Source organism: Carcharodon carcharias, chromosome 1 (genome assembly GCF_017639515.1).
Source record: "Carcharodon carcharias isolate sCarCar2 chromosome 1, sCarCar2.pri, whole genome shotgun sequence".
Classification (NCBI taxonomy): Eukaryota; Metazoa; Chordata; class Chondrichthyes; order Lamniformes; family Lamnidae; genus Carcharodon; species Carcharodon carcharias.
Genome location: NC_054467.1, coordinates 170912074 through 170936189, shown reverse-complemented (window position 1 = coordinate 170936189; position 24116 = coordinate 170912074). Strand labels below are relative to the sequence as shown.

Genomic DNA, 24116 nt, shown 5'->3' with positions numbered 1-24116 from the left:
ACATTTCAGAGTGTGGTTAAGAGTCAGCCACATTGTTGTGCACCTGGAGTCACATGTAGCCAGACCAGTTGAGGACGGCAGATTTCCTTCCCAAAAAAATGTTTTTTTTTAACAACAATTGACAATAGCTGTCATTACTGAGATTAGCTTTATATTCCACATCTATTGATTGAATTTAAATTCCACAAGCTTGTTGGTGGGATTTGAACCTGTGGCCTCAGAGGATTAGACAGAGCCTCTAGATTACTAGCCTAGTGACATTACAACTACGCCACTGTCTCCCTTTCTTGAACTGTTGCAGTGTATTGGTGTAGAATACCCAGTGCTGTTAGGAAGGGCATTCCAGGATTTTGACCCAGCAATCGTGAATGAATGGCAGTATACTTCCAAGTCAGGATGGTATGTGGCTTTGAGGGGAACTTGCAGGTGGTGGTATTCCCATGTACCTGCTGTCCTTGTCCTTCTAGGTGGTAGAGGCCATGGGTTTGTAAGGTGCTGTTGAAGGACGTTTGGCGAGTTGCTGCACTGAACCTTGTATATGGTATGCACTGCTGCCAGTGTGTGTCAGTAGTGGAGGGAGTGAGTCCTTATTGTGATGGATAGGATGCCAATCAAGCGGCTGCTTTGAACCGGCTGATGTTGAGCTTCTTGCCTGTTGTTGGAACCCCATTCATCCAGACAAGTGGAGAGTATTCCATCACACTCCTGACCTTGTAGATGGTGGACAGGGTTTGGAAGATATGAAAGGAGTTACTGGCCACAAAATTCCCTGCTCTATTAGTCATGGTATTTATATAGCTAGTCTAGTTATGTTTCTTGTTCAGTGGTAACCCCCCCAGGATGTCAGTGTGCAATTCAGCAATGGTAATGCAGTTGAATGTCAAGGCGATGGTCATTGTGTGGCATTTGTGTGGTGTGATTGTTACTTGCCACTTATCAGCCCAAACCTGAATGTTGTCCTTGCCTTGTTAAATACGGACATGGACCGTTTCTGTATCTGAAAAATCGCGCATGGCAGTGAACAGTGCAATCATCAGCGAACATCATCATTTTTGACCTTATGATGGAGGGAAGGTCATTGATGAAGCAGCTGAAGATGGTTAGGCCCATGACGCTACCCTGAGGAACTCCTGCAAAGGTGTCCCAGGACTGAGATGATTGACCTCCAACAACCACAACCATCTTCCTTTATGCCAGGTATGACTCTAACCAGTGGAGAGTTTTACCCCTGATTTCCAGTGGCTTAGGTTTTGTTAGAGCTCCTTGATGCCACACTCGGTCAAATGCTGCCTTGACGTCAAGGGAAGTTGGTCTCACCTCACCTCTTGAGTTTACCTCTTTTGTCCATTTACTTTCAAGAGACGGCATAAAAATGCAACGTTATTGACAGCAGGGAAAGCCTGAGGTGGACACCTGTGTATGCAGAATGGTTGTGGCGTCAAGGCTGATGGCTGACAAATAGTTCAACAAGGGCCAAGGACAGTTTGGGTCCCATTTTGACCCTCTGACTCACAAGGCTGAAAATTCCTGCACTCCCAAAACTGCATTCCTCAGTACTGTCAAATCTTAGACATTCCTCCTCCAAATTTCACTCCTCCTACTCCCAGAATCCCATCTCAGTTGTCATAAATCCATAGACTGCATTCCTAAAGCTCCTTAATCCCAAAACTGTCTCTCGTGTTCCAAACCTTCAGACTTCTGTCTTCTACTGATCCTGCCTTCCAGACCTACATCTGTGTTCCCAGAACCTCAGAATCCCCTTCTAATGCTCCTGCATTCTTAGATCTGCCCCCCGACCCCCCAGCTGTAATTACAATTTACCATGAGTGTGCCATGAAAATTGAGGTAGTTTTGGAGATTAAGTAAATCTGGATTATTTCAAAGGATATGTTAAAAGATTATCTGCTGAAGCCCTAACTCTGTGTAAACAACAGCCAAAACTGATCTTCATCAATGCAATGTTTTTGTTTCTGTTGTCCTACCCATAAGATCATAAGGAAAGTAAAACCAGTGGTTATAAATGAAAATTTGTGAAAATTAAATTCAAGATGGCTATGCATTTAAATGTGATTTGTTGTTTGGGCACCGCATTGGGATATTTGAGTAGTGTGATCTGGCATACTGTCCAGTATCCAGATGGTTCAGTTGTTAGAATCTGAGTAAGAAGTTTGAGAGTTCAAGATTTACTCCAGGACCTAGTAGAGGCTGATACTTCTGTGCAGTATAGAATGAATGCTGCATTGAAAGAGATATTGGCCTAGATCTTCTGGTCAGCAGTGACACCATGGCTGTCACTGCTGACCATGACTGAAAGTGTACCCTTACCATTTTACACTCCTGTCCCGGAGCAAGGTATCATAAGCAGGACAGATAAGGAGAAACATCAGCAAGAACACCCTCCTCCTGAAGTCACCAGCTCAAATAACTCCCCTTAAGGTCAGCATGCTTGCAGTATTATGTGTTTTTTTTCCCCAAAGATTTAAGGTTTTTTGAAGCTATTTCTAATACTTCAAATACTTTTAATTACTGTAATGAGTTTGTGGGGGTGGGAATGGTGAGCACCGTCACAAGGGGGTTTGGCGATGAGCATTGTCAGGAGGGGGGCTGAGGGGAGTGAGCATTGTCTTTGATGTGGTGGGGAGTGAGCAGAGGGCTGAAGATTGGGGGGCAAAATGAGGAATGTTGGGGCGGGGAGGTGAGCAGTGTCACGAGGTGGGGTGAAGAGTGGTGAGCATCATCAGGATGTAGGGGGATGAGCATTGTCGGGAAGAACTGTGAATAGTGTGGGAGGGGTGAGTGTTGTTGGGAGGAGCGCGGTTGAGTGGTGGCGGGACATGACTATTTTTAGGCTATTGGGGTACAAGTTGGTATCAGCCTTGGCTTGGTGGTAACATTTCCATCTCTGAATCAGAAAGCTTTGGGTTCAAGTCCCACTGCAGAGACTTGAAAACGTAATCTAGGCTGGCACTTCAGTAAAGTACTGAGGGAATGCTACACTATCAGAGTTACCATCTTTCAGAGACTTCATATGCCCTCTCATGCAGGTGTAAAAGATCCCACAACACTATTTCAAAGAATAGAAAGGGAGTTCAATATTTATCCCTCAAATATCCCTAATATAACAATGTTATATAATTTCTGTTTATGGGACTAGGCTGCTTGGAAAAAGTGGCTGGTTTTCTCTGCTGTATTTCAAAAGTATTTTAATTGGCTGTGAATAGCTTTGCAGCATCCTGAGGCTGTGAAAGGTGCTTTATAATTGCATTCTTGTTTTCCTCAGAGTACTTCAAGAAAAAAAGCGCATAAGCCATTTAGTAAACTTCATGTGGTTTGTTGAAAAGCTTAATTTCTATACTGTTTACTTTAAAGGCATCTTAATACTTACAAGAGCTGCTTTAAAATAAAAAAAAATTGAACTTAATGTTAGAATGAAAATCCTGCTTCTGTGATGGAACTTCTTAGATCTTACAGTTGTTTTGTTTTTCCCCGTTGTGTATTTGAATCTGATGACAGCAATTGCACTCAAATCAAGCAACTTGACAGAGCAATATTTCAAAAAATAATGGTGCTTGGTGTTATACTATTGATCTTGTGATCCATGCATCGTATCGTTTGACAATGCAGCTTGTATGATCTTAAGCAGTTAATTAGCTGCTTAGTCATTCCACTCTGGTGGGCTGCTCAGAATATTGGTGGTTTTATTTTATCCTATTTTCTTGCTAATTGGGGCAAAAGCTTACTTTTTAGACAAGTGCTAAATTAAATCTTAGCTGGTTGGTCACATTTTTGCAGCAACCTAGTTAGAGCACAAGTTGTTTAGCTCTCCAAGCTAAAAGTTGAGAAGTACCTTGAATGCAAATATTATTGGATATATCTGTTGAACTAGCAGGAAGTCAGATTAGATGGAATTATAACGAATGATTGCTCACCAAGCTTCATAAATAATGGAATGCACACCAATCAAGGCCTGGCAATCGCTGCTGGCTATAAGGCTTTCTGGCTGATGTACAAAAATAGCAACTAAAAGACCTTTCACTGTCAAAATGGCAGAAAAAGGTACTTAATATTTTGGGTTGTCTACATTCATACTGTCTGGCCCTCTTAAATTGTCTGATCTGAGGGGTGCTCATTTGAATCGCCTATTTACCTTGCTTTGTGTTCTGGGGATTAGGTTTTTCTGGATGTAAAACATAGGAAAATTGGTGCTTCAGCCTCATCCAGCCTGGCTATTTTCCATTTTCCTATGTAGTGCATTAAGTCATTCCTTTTTAAAAGCAGAATACATCGGTCACAGGAAGACAAATGGTTTGTATATTAAAACTTGTTGCAAAGCAATGATATTCAATTTTAAATCTTGGGAATGGTAGGTGTAATTCTGAAGCTAGGGTCATGCTTTAAATATATGTTCTTAACTGTCACAGAGGGAACATGAAGTCAGATATTTTTGAGACCTAACCAATGTTTTTTCTGCTTGGTTCTTATTGCAGGAGCCACTCAGGGATAGAAATAAATGATGGATTACTTAAACTGTGTGTTAAACTATTCTGATGGAGAATATTTTTTACAACTTGGTTACGTCAATCAAATGTTATATTTTCAGCTGGCCTGCCATGTTCAAGAAGTTTGGTTGGTGCATGTAGTAGTAATCACATGAAAATGAATATTTTGACCTGTGCTCTGTTGCTTCACCCACGCAGCTGCATTATCAATTCTGGTACTGGTTGAATTCACAGTTTATGAAAGCAGCAGGAACACTAGTGTGAGATGGAGAATTACTCAGCACTTGTACACCTGTGGCCTAATTTTTAACCCACTGCTTCTCCCTATCCTGTGTTCTAACAGGACAAGGAAACAGTGCAAGGATGGTTCTCCCTTATCCTGTTCCTGACCTGGTATATGTTTTGACTGCCATTTGACTGCATGAAATTTGAATAACTAATTGAAACATCATTTTGGGAGACATACAGAAGACATACAAGAGGAAAGAGAGGATATTAAGGGTTAGAATCCAAGATGCAGAAATGGTTAGGAGAGAAAAAATGGGAGCTATACAGAGCTAGCGTGAAAAAGAGGAAGATGCAGTGCAAAACAAATTAAATAGGAGTGTGAGAGGGAAGGCATTTTATTAAGGAGGAAAGCAGCCATTGCACTACAAGTAAATGAAGCTACTGGTTCAACTACTGTGATTTTAGAAGCAATTTGCATTTCTTTTTGATGTATGTGCCAAAATCTGTACTTCGATATATTTCAGTTCCAGCAATCCATAGCTGTAAAGTTCATTCAAGAATGTGGACAGGATTTTCCCCGCAGGCGTCAGGACGCTGCCTTCAGGTTCAAATAAAGGTCAGAAGCCCACACTCTGTGGGGAACAGAAACTTGGCTGTGATTTTCCTCAAATTAGCCAATTATGACTAGCGGGAGAGCTTGCTGTCTAATTAAGGATGGTAGGAAGATTCTTGAAGCTGGAGGTCCAATAGGAGGCCCTTTAGCTCAGAAACAGCAGCAGGCTGTCTTTGCAGGTAAGTGAGAGGGTGCCTCAAGATGGGGGTGCACTCTGTAAACTTTTTAACTTTAACATAAAACTGTCTTCAGCAGCTGGGTTCCTCCACAGGATGGCCTGACGCTGAAGCCAGCTAGCAACAGAGACCCTTTTAAGCCTGCATGGAATGCTGGCCCCTCAGTCTGCTGACAGGAGGAGGCTTGCAGGCAGCTACACAGATCTCCAATATCTCCAGGGAACTGGATAAAAACAAAAAAACTGCGGATGCTGGAAATCCAAAACAAAAACAGAATTACCTGGAAAAACTCAGCAGGTCTGGCAGCATCGGCGGAGAAGAAAAGAGTTGACGTTTCGAGTCCTCATGACCCTTCAACAGAACTTGAGTTCAAGTTCTTGGACTCGAACTCAAGTTCTGTCGAAGGGTCATGAGGACTCGAAACGCCAACTCTTTTCTTCTCCGCCGATGCTGCCAGACCTGCTGAGTTTTTCCAGATAATTCTGTTTTTGTCCAGGGAACTGGAGGTTGACTTGAAAATTACATTTGGCCTCCAACAATAGGTCTTACTAGGCCTTCAGCAGACTGAATTGGCCACCTAGCCCTTGCAGGAAAATGGCCCAGGGGCAGGATGGTGCTGGGAAACTAGCATGCTGGGTTGCTCATAAATTTATGCGCCCACCAATCTCCATGCTTAGCCCTGTCATTGAATAAAAATTCAGCTCTTTTTTTTTGAAAATTACAATTTCATCTCAGGAATTGCAAACTTCTTTAAATGGAGCCAAATCATATTAGAAAACATAAAATATACCTAAAGGCAAGGGGACCTTCGTTGAAGAAAGGATTAGTATTTCTTTCTTTCCCTGCTAAACAAAAATGCTTACCATTAATGAGAAGAGAATGAGTATTTCAGCTGAACAAAAGAAATTGTTGAAAAGTGACTGGCTTTAGGTTTTAATTGTTATAAGTTACCCGTTTAAATCATTACTGTTGTAATAAATTTGAGTTAATGTTTCATCGTAAGTATTGTTTAAAATTATCATTTTTTATGCAGGAGTGCTGCTGTTACGCTTTAATCTATAAATCTGTTAAGAGCACTTCATTTGCTGCAGAAATTGGATGACCAGCTATTGGATACATTCTCTTGCCAGAGAATATGGTTGGGCTTGCCACATAAGTTGGCCTTGAAGTGCTGCAAAATTCTAGCCACTCTTATCTATAATATTTAAAAGAAATAGTAGAGGCATGATTTGGAAGCCAATTAGGCCTAACATTGGTAGTGAGAAAATCCTGAAGAGCAGTTTAAATCATACTATTGATTTTCACAGAGCTCAAAGCTTCTGTGGCATTAACTTACAGAATGGATTGCTTCCCATAAATCTAGTGGAATTATTTTAAAGAGCCAACTTAATTGATGAGAACAAATACAATGGATATAATTTACTTGTATTTTTAGGAATTGAAAATGTCCCCCATATGAGGTTTATAAGGAGAATTAAGGCTCATGGTGATGATGGAAATGAGCTAAAATGGTTTCAAAATATGTTTTGCAATAGACAACAGAATTTGATGGTAAAGGATAAATAATTAAGGGCTTGTAACGGAGTCTCTAGCCAACCTACTATATGATGAGAATGCTGACTTGTACTTTAGAGTATTATCTGCTGAGAAATTAAGAGAACTCAGAGACTGGAGCAATTATATAGGGTAGGGATTAAATGAATTAAATAACCTAATATAAGGTAATGCATATTGGAAAAGGAACTCTGACAGTAGAAAAGGACCTGGTGTATCATGATTGATCAGTCAATGACAGTTTCTCTGAAACAATAAGGTTCATCAGCGATCTGGGTATACCTCCAGAGCATTTGACTGTCAAAATCGTCTTCCTAATCTTGTAAATTATCAGGTCGGAAAGCTAGTGAACCCCACTGCGGCCATTTCCAGGAGCACCAATAGGATTAAATGTCCATCAGGCAGCCAACTACCTGCACTTGGGGTTCCTGTGCCTTGAAAGGCAAAGAATCCCTGCCTGAGATCTGAGTGCTGGCAGCTCTTCAGTCCCTGTAACACCACTGGGAGTAGCTGGCCACTGCTGGGACTGCAGGACGGCCTGCAACAACAGAATCAATAGAAGTCGTAGAAGAGAGATGAGTGAAGTGGGCTTGCAGGGCCAGTTAGGCATGCCAGGGGTGGAGGGCAGTGGTCGTTGTGGATGAGAGGGGACGGCTCTTACAGCAGGGGCCATCCTTGCCATCAGGGGGCATTTTGTGGGCCACAGTGCCCAATAAGGAGGGTGCTAACACCCACCCCTACCACCCCCATCCACACCAAGCCTGCAGGAAGACTGTCATGCGCATGTACTATATACTTGAACTAAGCACCTGACTAAACTTGTTTGTGTGGATACCTTGTGAAGAACCTAAGAAAGAACACAAGAAATAGGAGCAGTACAGACCCTCAGTTCTGCTCTATCATTTAAATTGCCACAAAAAGTAAAATACTGTGAATGCTGGAAATCTGAAATATAAACAGAAAATACTGCTGTGTTTTTCACTCGATCCTGTTTATAACACATAAAAAGTTGGAAAATATTCAGTGTACAATACCAATTCATTTTCCAAAAAATCTCGTTAGTCATTTTTAAAGCCCCTTTTGTTGTCTAGTCTGGAGTATATTTGGATGACGTGTGGAAAATTCAGTCATGAGACAGCTTTTGAAGCAAAACTAGAGTCAGTGGCAATCAGGGGAGATAACTGCTGTTTGGAGTCATACCAGCACAAAGGAACGTGGTTGTGGTTGTTGGAGGTCAGTCATCTCTGTTCCACGACATCACTGCATAAGTCCCTCATGGGTAGTGTCCTGGGTCCAACCATATTCAGCTGCATCATCAATGACCTCTTTTCCATCATAAGGTCAAAAGTGGGGATGTTCGCTGATGATTGCACACTGTTCAGCACCATTCACGACTTGGCAGATGCTGAAGCAGCTCATGTCCAAATGCAGCAAGACCTGGACAATATCTAGGCCTGGGCTGACAAGTGGCAAGTAACATTCGAGCCACACAAATGCCAGGCAATGACCATCTCCAAGAGAACGAGAGAGAATCTAACCATCACCACTTGACATTCAATGGCATTACCATCGCTGAATCCCCCACAATCAACATCCTGGGTGTTACCATTGACCAGAAACTGAACTGGACTAGCCGTATAAATATGTGGTTACAAGAGCAGGTCAGGGGCTAGGAATCGTGTGGTAGGTAACTCGCCTCCTGACTCCGCAAAGCCTGGCCACTATCTACGAGGCACAAGTCAGGAGGGTGATGGAATACTCTTCACTTGCCTGATTGTGTGCAGCTCCAACCACACTCAAGAAGCTTGACACCATCCAGGATAAAGCAGCCTGGTTGACTGGCACAAACAATTACTCCCTCCACCAGTGGCAGCAGTGTGTACCATCGAAAAGATGCGCTGCAGAAATTCGCCAGTCCTCTTTAGACAGCACCTTCCAAACCCACAACCACTACCATTGAGAAGGACAAGGACAGTAGACACATGGGAACACCACCACCTGGAAGTTCCCCTCCAAACCACTCACCATCCTGATTTGGAAATATATTGCAGTTCCTTCACTATCGCTGAGTCAAAATCCTGGAACTCACTCCCTAACAGCACTTTGGGTGTACCCACACCACATAGACAGCATCGGTTCATGAAGGCAGCTCAGCACCACCTTCTTGAGGGCAACTAGGGATGGGTAACAAATGCTGGCCTTGCCAGCGACACCCACATCCCATGAATGAATAAGAAAAAGTCGTTATGTAGCTGTACTTAGAAACAGGTCAAATGTTTAATTTCTTATAGTTGACAACCGTTAAAAAATATTTTGTTTTGTAGCCCTGGATTTGAGTCATTGACTAATTAAAACGAGTTTGAATACTTTCAGTTATTCACTATAATGGCTTGTAAATGCATAAGTCAAAGTTTCAAAACTTGAATGTGATTTAAAGAAGACTAGCTTTTCTGACTTGTTATCTCCCAGTTGGCCTCTGGAATTAGCTAAGTGTTTATCCACAGGACACCCAGTGGAGCTACTGGCTGATGTTACTACACCTGACATTAATGGAGTGGTCACTTCGATAGAAGGAGACCAAAAATAATGGATCTCCACATGACTAACATCCTTATTTTTATTTCTAAAAGCTGAATAACATTGCCAGAAGTGTATAGATCTAAATATGATGAAGGGCATATTTGTTTTTTTTTGAAGGGCATGTTTGTTTGTTTTTTTGTAAGTATTATTGATGGGTTTTCTAAAATCCTGCAGTAAGAAATCATGGAAGTGGAATTGGTGCATTCCATTGTTTTCACATCACTGAGCAGCTGACAGGTCTTTTTGGTCCTTGCCTTGACCGGGCTCACCAGATTTAGCATTTCAAGTGAAGTTGTGATGACTTCATGTTTTTCAACTGACTAGTTAGAGCAAGGCAAATTCTTAACCAAGAGCATGGATACCAAAAAGATTCTTGGTGTGCATAATGTATGATTCAGTGACGTAAACTATACAGGTGCATACTCAGTCATCTTCATTGGTAAAACAGGCTACATATCTTTATATAAAAGAGATAAAAACAAAAAAACTGCGGATGCTGGAAATCCAAAACAAAAACAGAATTACTTGGAAAATCTCAGCAGGTCTAGCAGCATCGGCGGAGAAGAAAAGAGTTGACGTTTCGAGTCCTCATGACCCTTCAACAGAACTGAGTGAATCTTAGGAAAGGGGTGAAATATAAGCTGGTATAAGGGTGGGGGGAGAAAGAAGTGGGGGGGTGGATGGTGGTGGTGTGGTTGTAGGGACAAGCAAGCGGTGATAGGAGCAGATAATCAAAAGATGTCACAGTCAAAAGAACACAGACGTTGAAGATGGTGATATTATCCAAACGAATGTGCTAATTAAGAATGGATGGTAGGGCACTCAAGGTAAAGCTCTAGTGAGGGTGTGGTGGAAAGGCTAGCAGGGCATAAAAGATTTTAAAATAATGGAAGTAGGTGGGAAAAGAAAAATCTATATAAATTATTGGAAAAAACAAAAGGAAGTGGGAAGAAACAGAAAGGGGGTGGGGATGGAGGAGGGTGTTCAAGATCTAAAGTTGTTGAATTCAATATTCAGTCCAGAAGGCTGTAAAGTGCCTAGTCAGAAGATGAGGTGCTGTTCCTCCAGTTTGCGTTGGGCTTCACTGGAACAATGCAGCAAGCCAAGGACAGACATGTAGGCAAGAGAGCAGGGTGGAGTGTTAAAATGGCAAGCGACAGGGAGTTTTGGGTCATTCTTGCGGACAGACCGCAGGTGTTCTGCAAAGCGGTCGCCCAGTTTACATTTGGTCTCTCCAATGTAGAGGAGACCGCACTGGGAGCAACGAATACAGTAGACTAAGTTGGTGGAAATGCAAGTGAAATGCTGCTTCACTTGAAAGGAGTGTTTGGGCTCTTGGACGGTGAGGAGAGAGGAAGTGAAGGGGCAGGTGTTGCATCTTTTGCGTGGGCATGGGGAGGTGCCATAGGTGGGGGTTGAGTATGGGGTAATGGAGGAGTGGACCGATCCCTATGGAATGCCGCCGGGGGGGGGGGAGAGGGGGGTGAAGGGAAGATGTGTTTGGTGGTGGCCTCATGCTGGAGTTGGCGGAAATGGCGGAGGATGATCCTTTGAATGCGGAGGCTGGTGGGGTGATAAGTGAGGACAAGGGGGACCCTATCATGTTTCTGGGAGGGAGGAGAAGGCGTGAGGGCGGATGCGTGGGAGATGGGCCGGACACGGTTGAGGGCCCTGTCAACGACCATGGGTGGAACACCTCGGTTAAGGAAGAAGGAGGACATGTCAGAGGAACTGTTTTTGAAGGTAGCATCATTGGAGCAGATGCGACGGAGGCAAAGGAACTGAGAGAATGGAATGGAGTCCTTACAGAAAGCGTGGTGTGAGGAGCTGTAGTCGAGGTAGCTGTGGGAGTCGGTAGGCTTGTAATGGATATCGGTGGACAGTTTATCACCAGAGATTGAAACAGAGAGGTCCCCCTTGTCCTCACTTATCACCCCACCAGCATCCGCATTCAAAGGATTGGCCTCCGCCATTTCCGCCAACTTCAGCACGATGCCACCACCAAACACATCTTCCCTTCACCACCACCACCACACACCCCCCCCCCCCCCCCCCCCCCCCCCCCCCCCGGCGGCATTCCATAGGGATCGTTCCCTCTGGGACACCCTGGTCCACTCCTCCATTACCCCATACTCCTCATCCCCCACCTATGGCACCTCCCCATGCCCACGCAAAAGGTGCAACACCTGCCCCTTCACTTCCTCTCCCCACACCGTCCAAGGGCCTAAACACTCCTTTCAAGTGAAGCAGCATTTCACTTGCATTTCCCCCAACTTAGTCTACTGCATTCGTTGCTCCCAATGCGGTCTCCTCTACATTGGAGAGACCAAATGTAAACTGGGCGACCGCTTTGCAGAACACCTGCGGTCTGTCCGCAAGAATGACCCAAAACTCCCTGTCGCTTGCCATTTTAACACTCCACCCAGCTCTCTTGCCCATATGTCTGTCCTTGGCTTGCTGCATTGTTCCAGTGAAGCCCAACGCAAACTGGAGGAACAGCACCTCATCTTCTGACTAGGCACTTTACAGCCTTCCGGACTGAATATTGAATTCAACAACTTTAGATCTTGAACACCCTCCTCCATCCCCACCCCCTTTCTGTTTCTTCTCCCTTTTGTTTTTTCCAATAATTTATATAGATTTTCCTTTTCCCACCTATTTCCATTATTTTAAAATCCTTTACGCCCTGTTAGCCTTTCCACTCCACCCCCACTAGAGCTTTACCTTGAGTGCCCTACCATCCATTCTTAATTAGCACATTCATTTAGATAATATCACCATCTTCAACACCTCTGTGTTCTTTTGTCCATGACATCTCTTGATTATCTGCTCCTATCATTGCTTTCTTTTCCATACAACCACCCCCCCCACCCCCCCGGCCGCCGCTGCCGCTTAAACCAGCTGATATTTCACCCCTTTCCTAAGATTCACTCAGTTTTGTTGAAGGGTCATGAGGACTCGAAACGTCAACTCTTTTCTTCTCCGCTGATGCTGCCAGACCTGCTGAGCTTTTCCAGGTAATTCTGTCTTTGTTCTGCTTATCTTTATAGCAGGTATCTCTTTTATGCTGAAAAAAGCAGGCTGATGACCCAGAATTCCAGATAGGGCAATATTTCTCTTTGCCAGCAACGTACAATTTCAGAAGCACCTAGTTTGGAGTATACATGTGGGAAAAGAAGAGCCTTTTTCACATTTACAGGCGATGTTATAATGTGGTTATACTACCATTCTAGCTTTGATGCAGTTTTGTTTTAATCAGCATGAAAGTGGCAGCAAAGTTCCAGAGTCTTAAGTGCACACTGATTCTGGAATGAATTAAAACCACAGTGTGGGAGCGGGTAGTGCTTACCACCCATCTTCTTTTAAAATCCTTATTATGTACCACCACACCCATCAGCACAAAATTTAGCTTGATACCCTCCCATCTTTTTCCCCTGAGCTTCTATACAGTGTGACTCCTCTAACTGCGATTTCAATCTCTAACACAATTTCCCTCCCTTTGTTGAGTTCATTGCTCACCTGGCTTCACGAGCTTCTCCTCTCTCTCTCCCTCTCCCCACCACCTCCCCAACACTTAAATTTACCTAGCCATAGTGACATCACCCCTCTTCCTGACCACTCCCTGTGACTCTACAGAACTGTATATTTGCTTTCCAAGCACCCTAAAGAGGATGGAGAGGTTTAAGGGATGGAATTCTGTAAGGTGGGGGCCTAGGTGTTTGAAGGGAAAGATGCGTGTAAGACCAGAAGAGTAGTATGTGGAGGACAGGGCTGTGTATGAGTAGAAGAGGCTACAGAGGTAGGGAAGTGGTGGGCTGGAGATCATCCATTGATTTTAAAAACAAGAACAAGAATTTTAGTTTGGAGAGATTGTGGATTGAGGGCCAATGTAAATTAGTGACAATGGGGCTGCTGAGTGAACAGTTTGTGTAAGATAGGATACATCAACAAATGAGGGCATGAACAACGGAGTTTTAGTTGGGCTGATGTTTGGGGTTGAAGGACAGAGGGAGAGCATTGAATCAGAAGTGACAAAAGCATGGATGAGGATTTGAAAAACAGATGGGCAGAGGAGTGATGAGATGTGAGTAATTGTTGTAGAGAAGGGAACAGAGAGACTCGTGGTCATTTTAATCCAGTGTTCATCACTTGACCAGACAGTGAGCATAATATAAGAAATAGAAGTGGGAGTAGGCTATTTGGTCTCTTGAAACTGCTCCACCATTCAATAAGATCATGGCTGATCAGATTGTGGCCTTAACTCCACATTCCTCCTTGCCTTCTATAACCCAACTCTTTTATGGATCAAAAATTTATCTGGCTCAGCCTCAAATTTATTCAATGACTCAGCCTCAAATTTATTCAATGACTCAGCCTCCACTCCTCTCTGGGGAAGAGACCCCCCAAGATGGGGAGGAGTTGGCATCGTGGTGTTGCCGCTGGACTGGTATTCCAGAGACCCAGGATAATGCCCACAGCAGATGGTGAAATTTGAATTCAATAAAAATTTGAAATTAAAATCTGATGATTATTGTAAAAACCCAACTGGTTCCCTAAATGTCCTTTAGGGAAGGAAATCTGCTGTCCTTACCTGGTCTGGCCTAAATGTGACTCCAGACCCACAGCATTGTGGACGACTCTTAAAATGCCCTCTGAACAAGACACCCACATCCTATGAATGAATTAAAAAAAAAGGGTTAACTATCCTCTGAGAGAAGAAATTCCCCCTCATCTCTGCCTTAAATGGGAGACCTCATTCATAAGATCATAAGAAATAGGAGGAGTAGGCCATTTGGCCAGTCAAACCTGCTCCACCATTCGATAAGACCTTGGCTGATCTGATTGTGGCTACACTATCTTGTCTGTTCCTCATAACCCTTGCCTCTCTTGTCGACCAAAAATCTGTCTAACTCAGCCTTGAACATATTCAATGAAACAGCCTTCACTGCTAAGGGAGAGAATTCCATTGACTAATGATGCTCTGAGAGAAGGAACTCCACCTCATCCCTGCCTTGAATTGGAGACCACTAATTTTGAAACTGTGTCCTCTAGTTCTAGCCTCCCCGACAAGGGGCGACATCCTCTCAGCCTCCAGCCTGTCAATTTCCCCTAGGGCCTTTTATGTTTCAATAAATCATCTCATTCTCCTAAACTCCAATGGGTATAGGTCCAACTAGCTCAACCTTTCCTCATAAAATGATCCCTTCATCCCAGGAATCAGCCTAGTGAATCTTCCTGAATTGCTCCCAATACAAATATATCCCTTCTTGAGTAAGGAGACCAAAACTGTACACAGTACTCTATGTGCAGTCTCACCAGACCAGTGCTCTTTATGGTTGTAATAAAAATTCCCTATGTTTACACTCTCTGCTCCTTGCTATAAAAGCCAACATTCCATTTGCCTCCCTAATTACTTGCTGCACCTGCATGCTAACTTTTCATGATGCATATACAAGAACACCCAAATCCCTACCGCATCATTCTGCAATCTCTCTCAAGTTAAATATTATTCTGCTATTCTTCTGCCAAAGTGAACAACTTCACATTTTCCCTATATTCCATCTGCCAAATTTTTGCCCAGACACTTAACTATCTATATATATCCCTTTGCAGACTCTCTGTATCCTCCTCACAACTTGCTTTCCGACCTGCCTTTGTATCATCAGCAAATTTGGCTACAATATATTTGTCCTCTTCATCTAAGTCATCAATATAGATCATAAATAGTTGAGCACCAGCACTGATTTTTTTGGCACCCCATTAGGTACACTTTGTCAACCTGAAAATGACCCATTCATCCCAACTCTTTCTTCCTGTTAGTTAGCCGATTCTGTATCCATGCTTCTTGTTACCCACAACTCCCATGAACTCGTATCATGTGCAGTAACCTTTTAGGTGGCACCGTATTGAATGCCTTTTGGAAACACGTGCCGCTAGCCAAATTGTTCTAGTACAGCTGCAACACTGGCATCTACCTGGCAATGTGGAAAATTGCCCACGTATGCCTTGTCTGCAAAAAGCAGGACAAATCCAACCATGCTAATTATAGTCCCAGCAGTCTATTCTCGATCATCAGCAAAGCAATGAAGAATGTCATTGACAGTGCTATCACGTGGTGGTTAGTCAGCAATAACCTGCTCACTGATGCTCTTTTTGGATTCTACCAGAGCCATTCAGCTCCTAACCTCATTATAGCTTTGGTCCAAACATAGACATAAGAGCCTGAGCTCAAGAGGTGAGGCAAGAGTGACTGACCTTGATATCAAGCCAGCATTTGACCAAGTGTGGCATCCACGAGCCCTAGCAAAACTGAACTCAATGGGAATTTGGGCGGTGTGGGGGACTCTCCAGTGGTTGGAGTCATATCTAACACAAAGGAAGATGGTTGTGGTTGTTGGAAGTCAACTATATCAATCCTGGGGCATCACTGAAGGAGTTCCTCAAGGTAGTGACCTAGGCCCAACCATCTTCGGCTGTTTCCTCAATGACCTTCCCTCCATCATAAGGTCAGAAGTAGGGATGTTCACTAATGGTTGCACAATGTTCACCAGTTGCGACTCCTCAGATAATGAAGCAGTCCATGTCCATATACAACAAGACCTGGACAAAATCCAGGCTTGGGCTGGTAAGTGACAAGTATCATTCAAGCCCCACAAATGCCAGGAAATGACCATCTGCAACAAAAGAGAATCTAACCATCGCTCCTTGACGTTCATTGGGATTACCATCTCTGAATCCCCCACTATGAGCATCCTGGGGGTTGCCATTGATCAGAAACTGAACTGGACCAGCCATATAAATACAGTGGCTACAAGAGCAGATCAGAGGCTGAGAATTCTGCAGAGAATAGCTCATCACCTGACTGCCCAAAGCCTGTCAACCATCTACAAGGCACAAGCCAGGAGTGTGATGGAATATTGTCCACTTGCCTAGAGGACTGTAGCTCCAACAACACACGAGAAGCTTGACACTATCCAGAACAAAGCAGCCAGCTTGACTGGCACCCTATCAACCACATTCACTCCCTTCACCACCGATGCACAGTGGCAGCAGTGTGTACCACCTGCAAGATGCACTGCAAGAACTAACCAAGGCTCCTTCGACAGCACCTTCCAAATCCGTGACCTCTACCACCTAGAAGGAGAAGGGCAGCAGGTGTATGGGGACACCACCACTTGTAGTTCCCCTCTAGTCGCACACCATCCTGACTTGGAACTATATCACTGTTCCTTCACTTTTGTAGGGTCAAAATCCTGGAACATCCTTCCTAACAGCACTGTGGGTGTTCTACAGCACATGGACTGCAGCAGTTTATGAAGATAGCAAAAAAAAATACCTCCAGCGATAGTGAATGTGCGTTTTAAAATTTTCCAAAACTTGGATTGTCGCAGCAAATTGCAAATTAATAAGTACTATTTAAGGCAAGAGAGAAACTTGGAACTACTGAGTGGATGAATTAGATTGGCAAAGGTAGCCTGGGAGATGATTTTATGGATAGTTTTCCTGACAGTTTCTTAGCACAACAAGTTCTAGAGCCAAACAGCAGACTATTGGTAATGTGCAACGAGAGATAATTAATTAATTAACGAAAATTAATTAATGACCTCATAGTAAAGGTGTTCATAGGTAGCAGTGATCAAAACCTGATTGAATTGAGTGGGTCTAAGATGAGTGTTTTAAACATAAATAAGTGCAATTATGAGGGCATGAAGACAGAACAGGCTAAAGTGAATTGGGAAGTTGGGTTAAGGGATGGACCAGTAGAGATGCAGTGGCAGACATTTAAAGAGATATTTCATAACACTCAGCAAAAATACATCCCAGTCAGAAAGAAAGACTAGGGGAAGGACACACCATCCTTAGCTAACTAAGGAAGTTAAAGATAGTACCAAATTGTAAGAAAAAAACGCACAATTCAGCGAAGATTAATGGTGGGTCAGAAGATTGGACAGAATATAAAAAACAGCAAAGAATGACTAAAAAATGAAGGAGAAATTAGAGTGAGGGAGAAAGCTAGCTAGAAATATAAGAACAGATAGTAAGTTTCCACAGGCATTTAAAAAGAAAAAGAGTAATTAAATTGAGCATTGATCTTCTGGAGAAAGAGCCTGGGGAATTAATAATAGAAAATAAGGGAATGGTGGATGCATTGAACAGATATTTTGTGTCTGTTTTCACTGTAGAAGACTGAAATAACACCCCAGAAATAATTGTAAATCAAGAGGTGAAAAGGAGGGAGGAACCTAAAGCAATTACAATCACTGGATAAAGGTTACTGAGAAAATTATTAGAGCTAAAGGCTGAAGAGTCCCCAGGTTCTGATGGATTTCATCCTTGGGTCTTAAGAGAAGTGGCTGCTGAGAGAATAGATATATTGGTTTTAATTTTTCTAAATTCCCTCGATTCTGGAAAAGTACCATCAGATTGCAAAAATAACTCCTCAAAAAGGAAGGAGGAAGACAAATTGCAGGAAACTTCAGGCCAGTTAGCCTAACATCTGTCGCAGGGAAAATGCTGGACACTTAGAAAATCGTAAGCATGGTTTTATGAAAGGGAAATTGTGTTTGACTAATTTATTAGAGTTCTTCGAAGAGGTAGCAAGCAACTTGTATAAAGGGGAAACCAGTAGATGTGGTGTACTTGGATTTCCAGCAGGCATTTGACAAGGTGCCACTTCAAAGGTTACTACACTAAATGGTGTAGGGGGCAACATGATAGAGGATTGGTTAGCTAACAGGAAACCGAGATGATAGATGGGTCATTTTCGAGTTGATAAAATGTAACGAGTGACACAGAGACCAGCGCTGGGACCTCAACTATTTACAATCTATACCAATGACTTGGATGAAGGGGCGGAATGTACGGTTGCTAAATTTACTGATGACACGAAGATAGATAGGTCAGTAAATTGTGAAGACACATGAGTCTGCAAAGGGATATAGATGGGTTAAGTGAGTGGACAAAAATTTGGCTAATGGCGTATAATGTGGTAAAATGTGAACCTTTCCACTTTGGCAGGAAGAATATAAAGAAAATATATTATTTACATGGAGAGTGATTGCAGAACTCTTTTGTACATAGGGATCTGGGTGTCCTGGTACATGAATCACAAAAAGTTAGTATTCAGGTACAGTATGTAATTAGGAAGTCAAATGGAATGTTGACATTTATTGCAAAGGGAATGGAATATAAAAGTAAGGATGTACAAGGCATTTGTGAGACCACATCTAGAGTACTGTACAGCTTTGGTCTCATTATTTAAGAAAGGACATAATTTCATTAGAAGTAGTTCAGAGAAGGTTCATTTGACTCATTCCTGGGATGAAGGGCTTATCTTATGAGGAAAGGTTATACAGGTTGGGCCTGTATCCCTTGGAATTTAGAAGAATGAGATATGATGTTATTGAAACATAGAAGGTCCTGTGGGGACTTGACAGAGTGGATGCTGAAAGGATGTTTCTCCTTGTAGAAAGAGACTAGAATTAGGGAACATAATTTAAAAATAAGGGGTCTTCCGTTTAAGATGGAAATGAAGAGAATTTTTTTCCCTCAGAGTTGTTAATCTGTGGTATTCTCTTCCTCAGGTGGGGTGGCGGCCAGATCATCGAATATTTTAAGGCAGAGTTGAATAGATTCTTAACTAACAAGGGAGTGAAAGGATATAAGGGGTAGGCAGGAAAGTGGAGTTGAAGCCGCTATCAGATCAGCTATGAATTTCTCAATTGCAGAGCAGGCTTAAGGGGCTGAATGGCCTTCTCCTAATTCAGATGTTCAACATAAGGAGGCTGCAAAGAGATATACACAGGTGAAATGAGTGGGCAACGATGTGGCAATTGGTGTATGATGTGCGAAAGTGAGAGGTTTGGCCATAGGAATAGTAAAGCAAAATATTTTTTAAAATGCATGGAACTTGTAAAGTTCAGAGGGACTTGGGTGTTCTCGTGCAAGGAACACAAAGTTATTATGCAGGTACACCAAGCAGTTAGGAAGGCAAATGGTATGTTGCTCTTAATTGCAAGGGGATTGCAGTACAAGACTATGCAATTCATGCAATTATACAGAGCTTTGGTGAGACCTCACTTGGAGGTACTGTGCACAATTTTGGTCTCCATGCCTGAAGAAGGTTATATTTATCCTAGAAGGAATTCATGGAGGCAGCACGGTGGCGCAGTGGTTAATGCTACTGCCTTGCAGCTTCAGGGACCCAGATTCGATCCTGACCTCGGGTGCTTGTCTGTGTGGCGTTTGCATGTTCTCCTTGCTTCTGCGTGGTTTCCGCCAGGTGTTCCGGTTTCCTCCGACCATCTAAAGACGTGTTGGTTAGGTGGATTGGCTAAGGTAAATTGTGGGTGTGTGCATGTGCGCGCATGTGAATATATGCCCTCTGATGGACTGATGCCCCGTCCTGGGTGTATCCCTCCCGACTTCCCGCAACCCTGAATTGGATGAAGCGGTTCTGGAAAAGTGAGTGAGGAATTCAACAGTGGTTCACTAGACTGATTCCTGGGTTGAGGGGGTTGTCCTGTGAGAAGAGATTGAGCAGAATGGACCTATACTCCTAAGAGCTTTGAAGAGTGAGAGCAGATCTCATTGAAAGTTAAGAATGTGAGGATTTTATAGGCTAAATGCTGAGAGGCTGACCTCTTGTTTGGAGAGTCGAAAACTAGGGGTTGTATCCTCACTATATGAGTGTGACGCTTTGGGCTTAAATGAGAAATTTCTTCACTAAGGATTGTGAATTTTTCAAATTCTCAACCTGAACTCTGTGGATGTTCAATTGTTGGGTATATTCAAGGTATATTTATGCGCGCGTAAGAGTATCAAGGGATGCAGGGATCAGACAGGAAAGTGAACTTGAGGTCAAGGATCAGCCATGATCTTATGAAATGGTGGAGCAAGCTCAAGGGAGCATGAGGCCCCTTTCTGCTTCTATTTCTTATGTTCTTAAAGCTGAAGGCAACTCACAGTATTAGATTGTTTACTATTGCCATTTGTACTGACTTCAGATGATTCTCGTTTTACATCCAGTTTGGACCATTGTTTTGGTTTATGTTCATTTTTCTCCCTGTTTTCCAATCAGTTTATTTTTCCTATATTATTTTCTTTTTATTGTGTGCTATTAAAATATTGATTGAGACTTCCCTTCCGTCTTCCGTCCCTTCTGTTTCTTTCTTAAAACATGATACCATTTTTTTTCTTTATCCTTTCATGGGTTATGGGTGTCACTGGCATGACCAGCATTTGTTACCCATCTCTAATTGTCTGAGCTGTGTGGCTTGCTAGGCTGTTTCAGAGAACAGTCTAGTGTTAACCACATGTCACATGCAGGCCAGAACAGTAAGGACAGCAGGTTTCCTTTCTTAAAGGAAATTAGTGAATTAGGGTTTTTACTACAATCGCTGATAGCTTCAATGTCACCATTCCTAGCTTTATATTCCAGATTTATTAATTGAACTTAAATTCCACCAGTTAACTGTAGTAGATTTGAACCCATGCCCTCAGAACATTAGCCTTGGCCTCTGGATTACAAGCCCAGTGACTTTGCCACTATGCCACCATCTCCCCATGACTGAGTCATCAGGAAATAAACAGTCACTTTGTAGTACAGAACTTCAGTATTGCTAAACAGAGGGACATGTTGAAATAGCTTTTCCTCTTGAACTCATCAGGACAAATGTAAGAATGCCAAATTTCAAACGATCACGCCAATTTATACTATAGAAGAAAAGGCTGTTGATCGGTTGGTGTGAAATTTGGCATTCTTGCATTTGTCCTGATGAGTACAAGACAAAAAGCTTCGGCAACATGCCTCTTTTCCCAGTAATGAATCAAAGTAACTGAACAACTTTTACAGCTCTTGTAGTTTCCTTTCTGTAACTGAGTTTCATTCATTTTTTTCACATACCTGATGGATGCAATTTTTGTGTCACTGAAATAACTCCCATAAGCATGGGGGAATTGCAGATTTAGGAGTATTGCTCAAGCCCTTTACCTGGAATTACTGGCTGGTTCAGTCAAGCGTGTATGTTCATTGTTAAATAAACTAAAATGCTCCATTGTACTCCCTTTTGCCTCTAACTTGTACTCTGTTTTCTTTAATTGCAGAGCTTGGTTCTGAAAATATAAGAACTTGTTTCCAGATTATAAATGCTTATATTTTCTTGACCTCTTCAGAATTTTTGCAGGTAATTATGAAATCTTTTCTTTTAAATGATCATTTTTTCCACTATCAATACCATTTCAAGAACCAAATTGTTGCATGGAATGATCAGTTTTCATGTCTTTTCCTTGTACTGTTACTGTTATTACTTGGTAAGTTCCTTCATTTTGCCAAGCTTGTTTAGCTTTTTGAGCCAGTTTCATTAGAACATAAGATATAGGAACAGGAGTAGGCCATTCAGCCTTTCGAACCTGCTCCATCATTCAATCATTTTATAGCTGATCTCTTACATCAACATCATTTTCCTACAATTTTCCGGTATCTCTTGATGTTTTTAGTATGTAGAAATTTATTGATTTCAGTCTTGAATATACTCAACGACTGAGCCTCCATAACCCTCTGGAGTGGAGAATTCCTAAAATTTACCATCCTCTTCATGAAGAAACTCCCCCTCATCTCAGTCCTAAATGGCCTGTCCCTTATTCTGCGACTCTGTTGCCTGGTCCTAGACCACCCCGCCTACCATCCCAGTCAGGGGAAATATCCTTCCTGCATCTACCCTTTCGAGTCCTGTAAGAACTTTGTTCTAAACTCTTCTAAATTCTTCTAAACTCCATAGAATAAAGGCCCAGTTAACCTTTCCTCAAAGGACAGTCCCTCCATCCGAAGGATTAGCTTGGTGAACCTTAATTGCACTCCCCCTATGGTAAGTATATCTTTCCTTAGATAATATGACCAAAACTACACACAGTACTCCAGCTGTGGTCTCACCAGGGCTTTATATATTGCACTAAGGCATCTTTACTCCTACACGCAAATCCTCTTGTAATAAAGGCCAGCATCCTTCTTTGCCTTCTTAATTGCTTGCTGTTCCTGCATGTCGGCTTTCAGTGACTCATGAACAAGGACACCCAAGTCCTTTGAAGTTCAACAGTTCCCAACTGGATTGAAATTGGACGGACCGCCCGGTATCAACCTAGATACTGGAAATGACAATGGCAAACTCAGTCTTGAGGACCCTACAAATTCTAATGATGACCATGAAATCATTGTCGATTGTCATAAAAACACATCTGGTTAGGGAAGGAAATCTGCAGTCCTTAATTGCTCTGGCCTACATGTGACTAGCCTGTGACTGATCTGTTGACTCTTAAATGTCCCAGCAAGCCACTCGGTTGTACAAAATCTCAAAACAGGAATGAAATCGTATGGACCTCACAGCATCGGCTAGGCACCGGAAACAACAATGGCAAACTCAGCCCTGTTCACAAACAAATTCCTCCTTACTAACATCTGGGGGTTAGTGTCAAAATTGGGAGAGCTGTCTCACAGACTAGTCAAGCAATAACCTGACACATTCATCCTGATGGAATCATATCTTACAGATCATGTTCCTGACATAACCATCACCATCCTTGGGCATGCTCTGTCCCACTGCCAGGACAGACCCCGCAGAGGTGGCAGCACAGTGGTATACAGTCGGGAGGGAGTTGATCTAGGAGTCCTCATTGTCAAATCCGGATCCCATGAAGTCTCAACAGGTCAAACATGGGCAAGGAAACTTCCTGCTGATTACCATGTACTGCCCTCCCTCAGCTGATGAATCACTGCTCCTCCATGTTGAGCACCACTTGGAGGAAGCATTGAGGGTGGCAAGGATGCAAAATGTGCTCTCGGTGCGGGTCTTCAATGTCCATCACCAAGAGTCGCTCAGTAGCACCACTACTGACCAAGCTGGCCAAGTCCTAAAGGACATTGCTGCTAGACTGAATCTGTGGCGGGTGGTGAGGGAACCAACAAAAGGGAGAAAACATTCTTGACCTCATCCTTACCAACCTGTCTGCTGCAGATGCATCTGTCCATGACAGTATCGGTAGGCGCGACCACTGCACAGTTGTTTTGGAGACAAAGTCCCACATTGAGGATGCCCTCCATCATGTTGTGTGGCACTACCACCGTGCTAAATGGGATAGATTTCAAACAGATCTAGCAACTCAAGAATGGGCATGCATGAGGCTCTGTGGACCATCAGCAGCAACATAATTGTACTCGAATGCAAGCTGTAATCTCATGGCCCGGCATATCCCCACTCTACCATTACCATCAAGCCAGGGGATCAACCCTGGTTCAATGAAGAGTGCAGGAGGGCATGCCAGGAACCACACCAGGCATACCTAAAAATGAGGTGTCAACCTGTGGCGAAGCCATAACACAGGACTACTTGCATGCCAGACAGTATAAGCAGCAAGTGATAGGCAGAGCTAAGCAATCCCGCAACCAACAGATTAGATCTAAGCGCTGCAGTC

The 24116-nt window shown here is 42.9% G+C and overlaps 1 protein-coding gene across 5 annotated transcripts in view; it reads left to right on the top strand.

Moving 5' to 3' along the window:
• Positions 1 to 24116, top strand: part of ipo11 (importin 11) — a 699237-nt gene that overhangs the window by 389278 nt on the left and 285843 nt on the right. For all 5 annotated transcript variants that reach the window (XM_041187080.1, XM_041187063.1, XM_041187071.1 and 2 more), the window contains one exon: positions 21756 to 21835. In XM_041187080.1, the coding sequence (XP_041043014.1) occupies positions 21756 to 21835 (80 nt within the window). The remainder of the gene's footprint in view (positions 1 to 21755; positions 21836 to 24116) is intronic.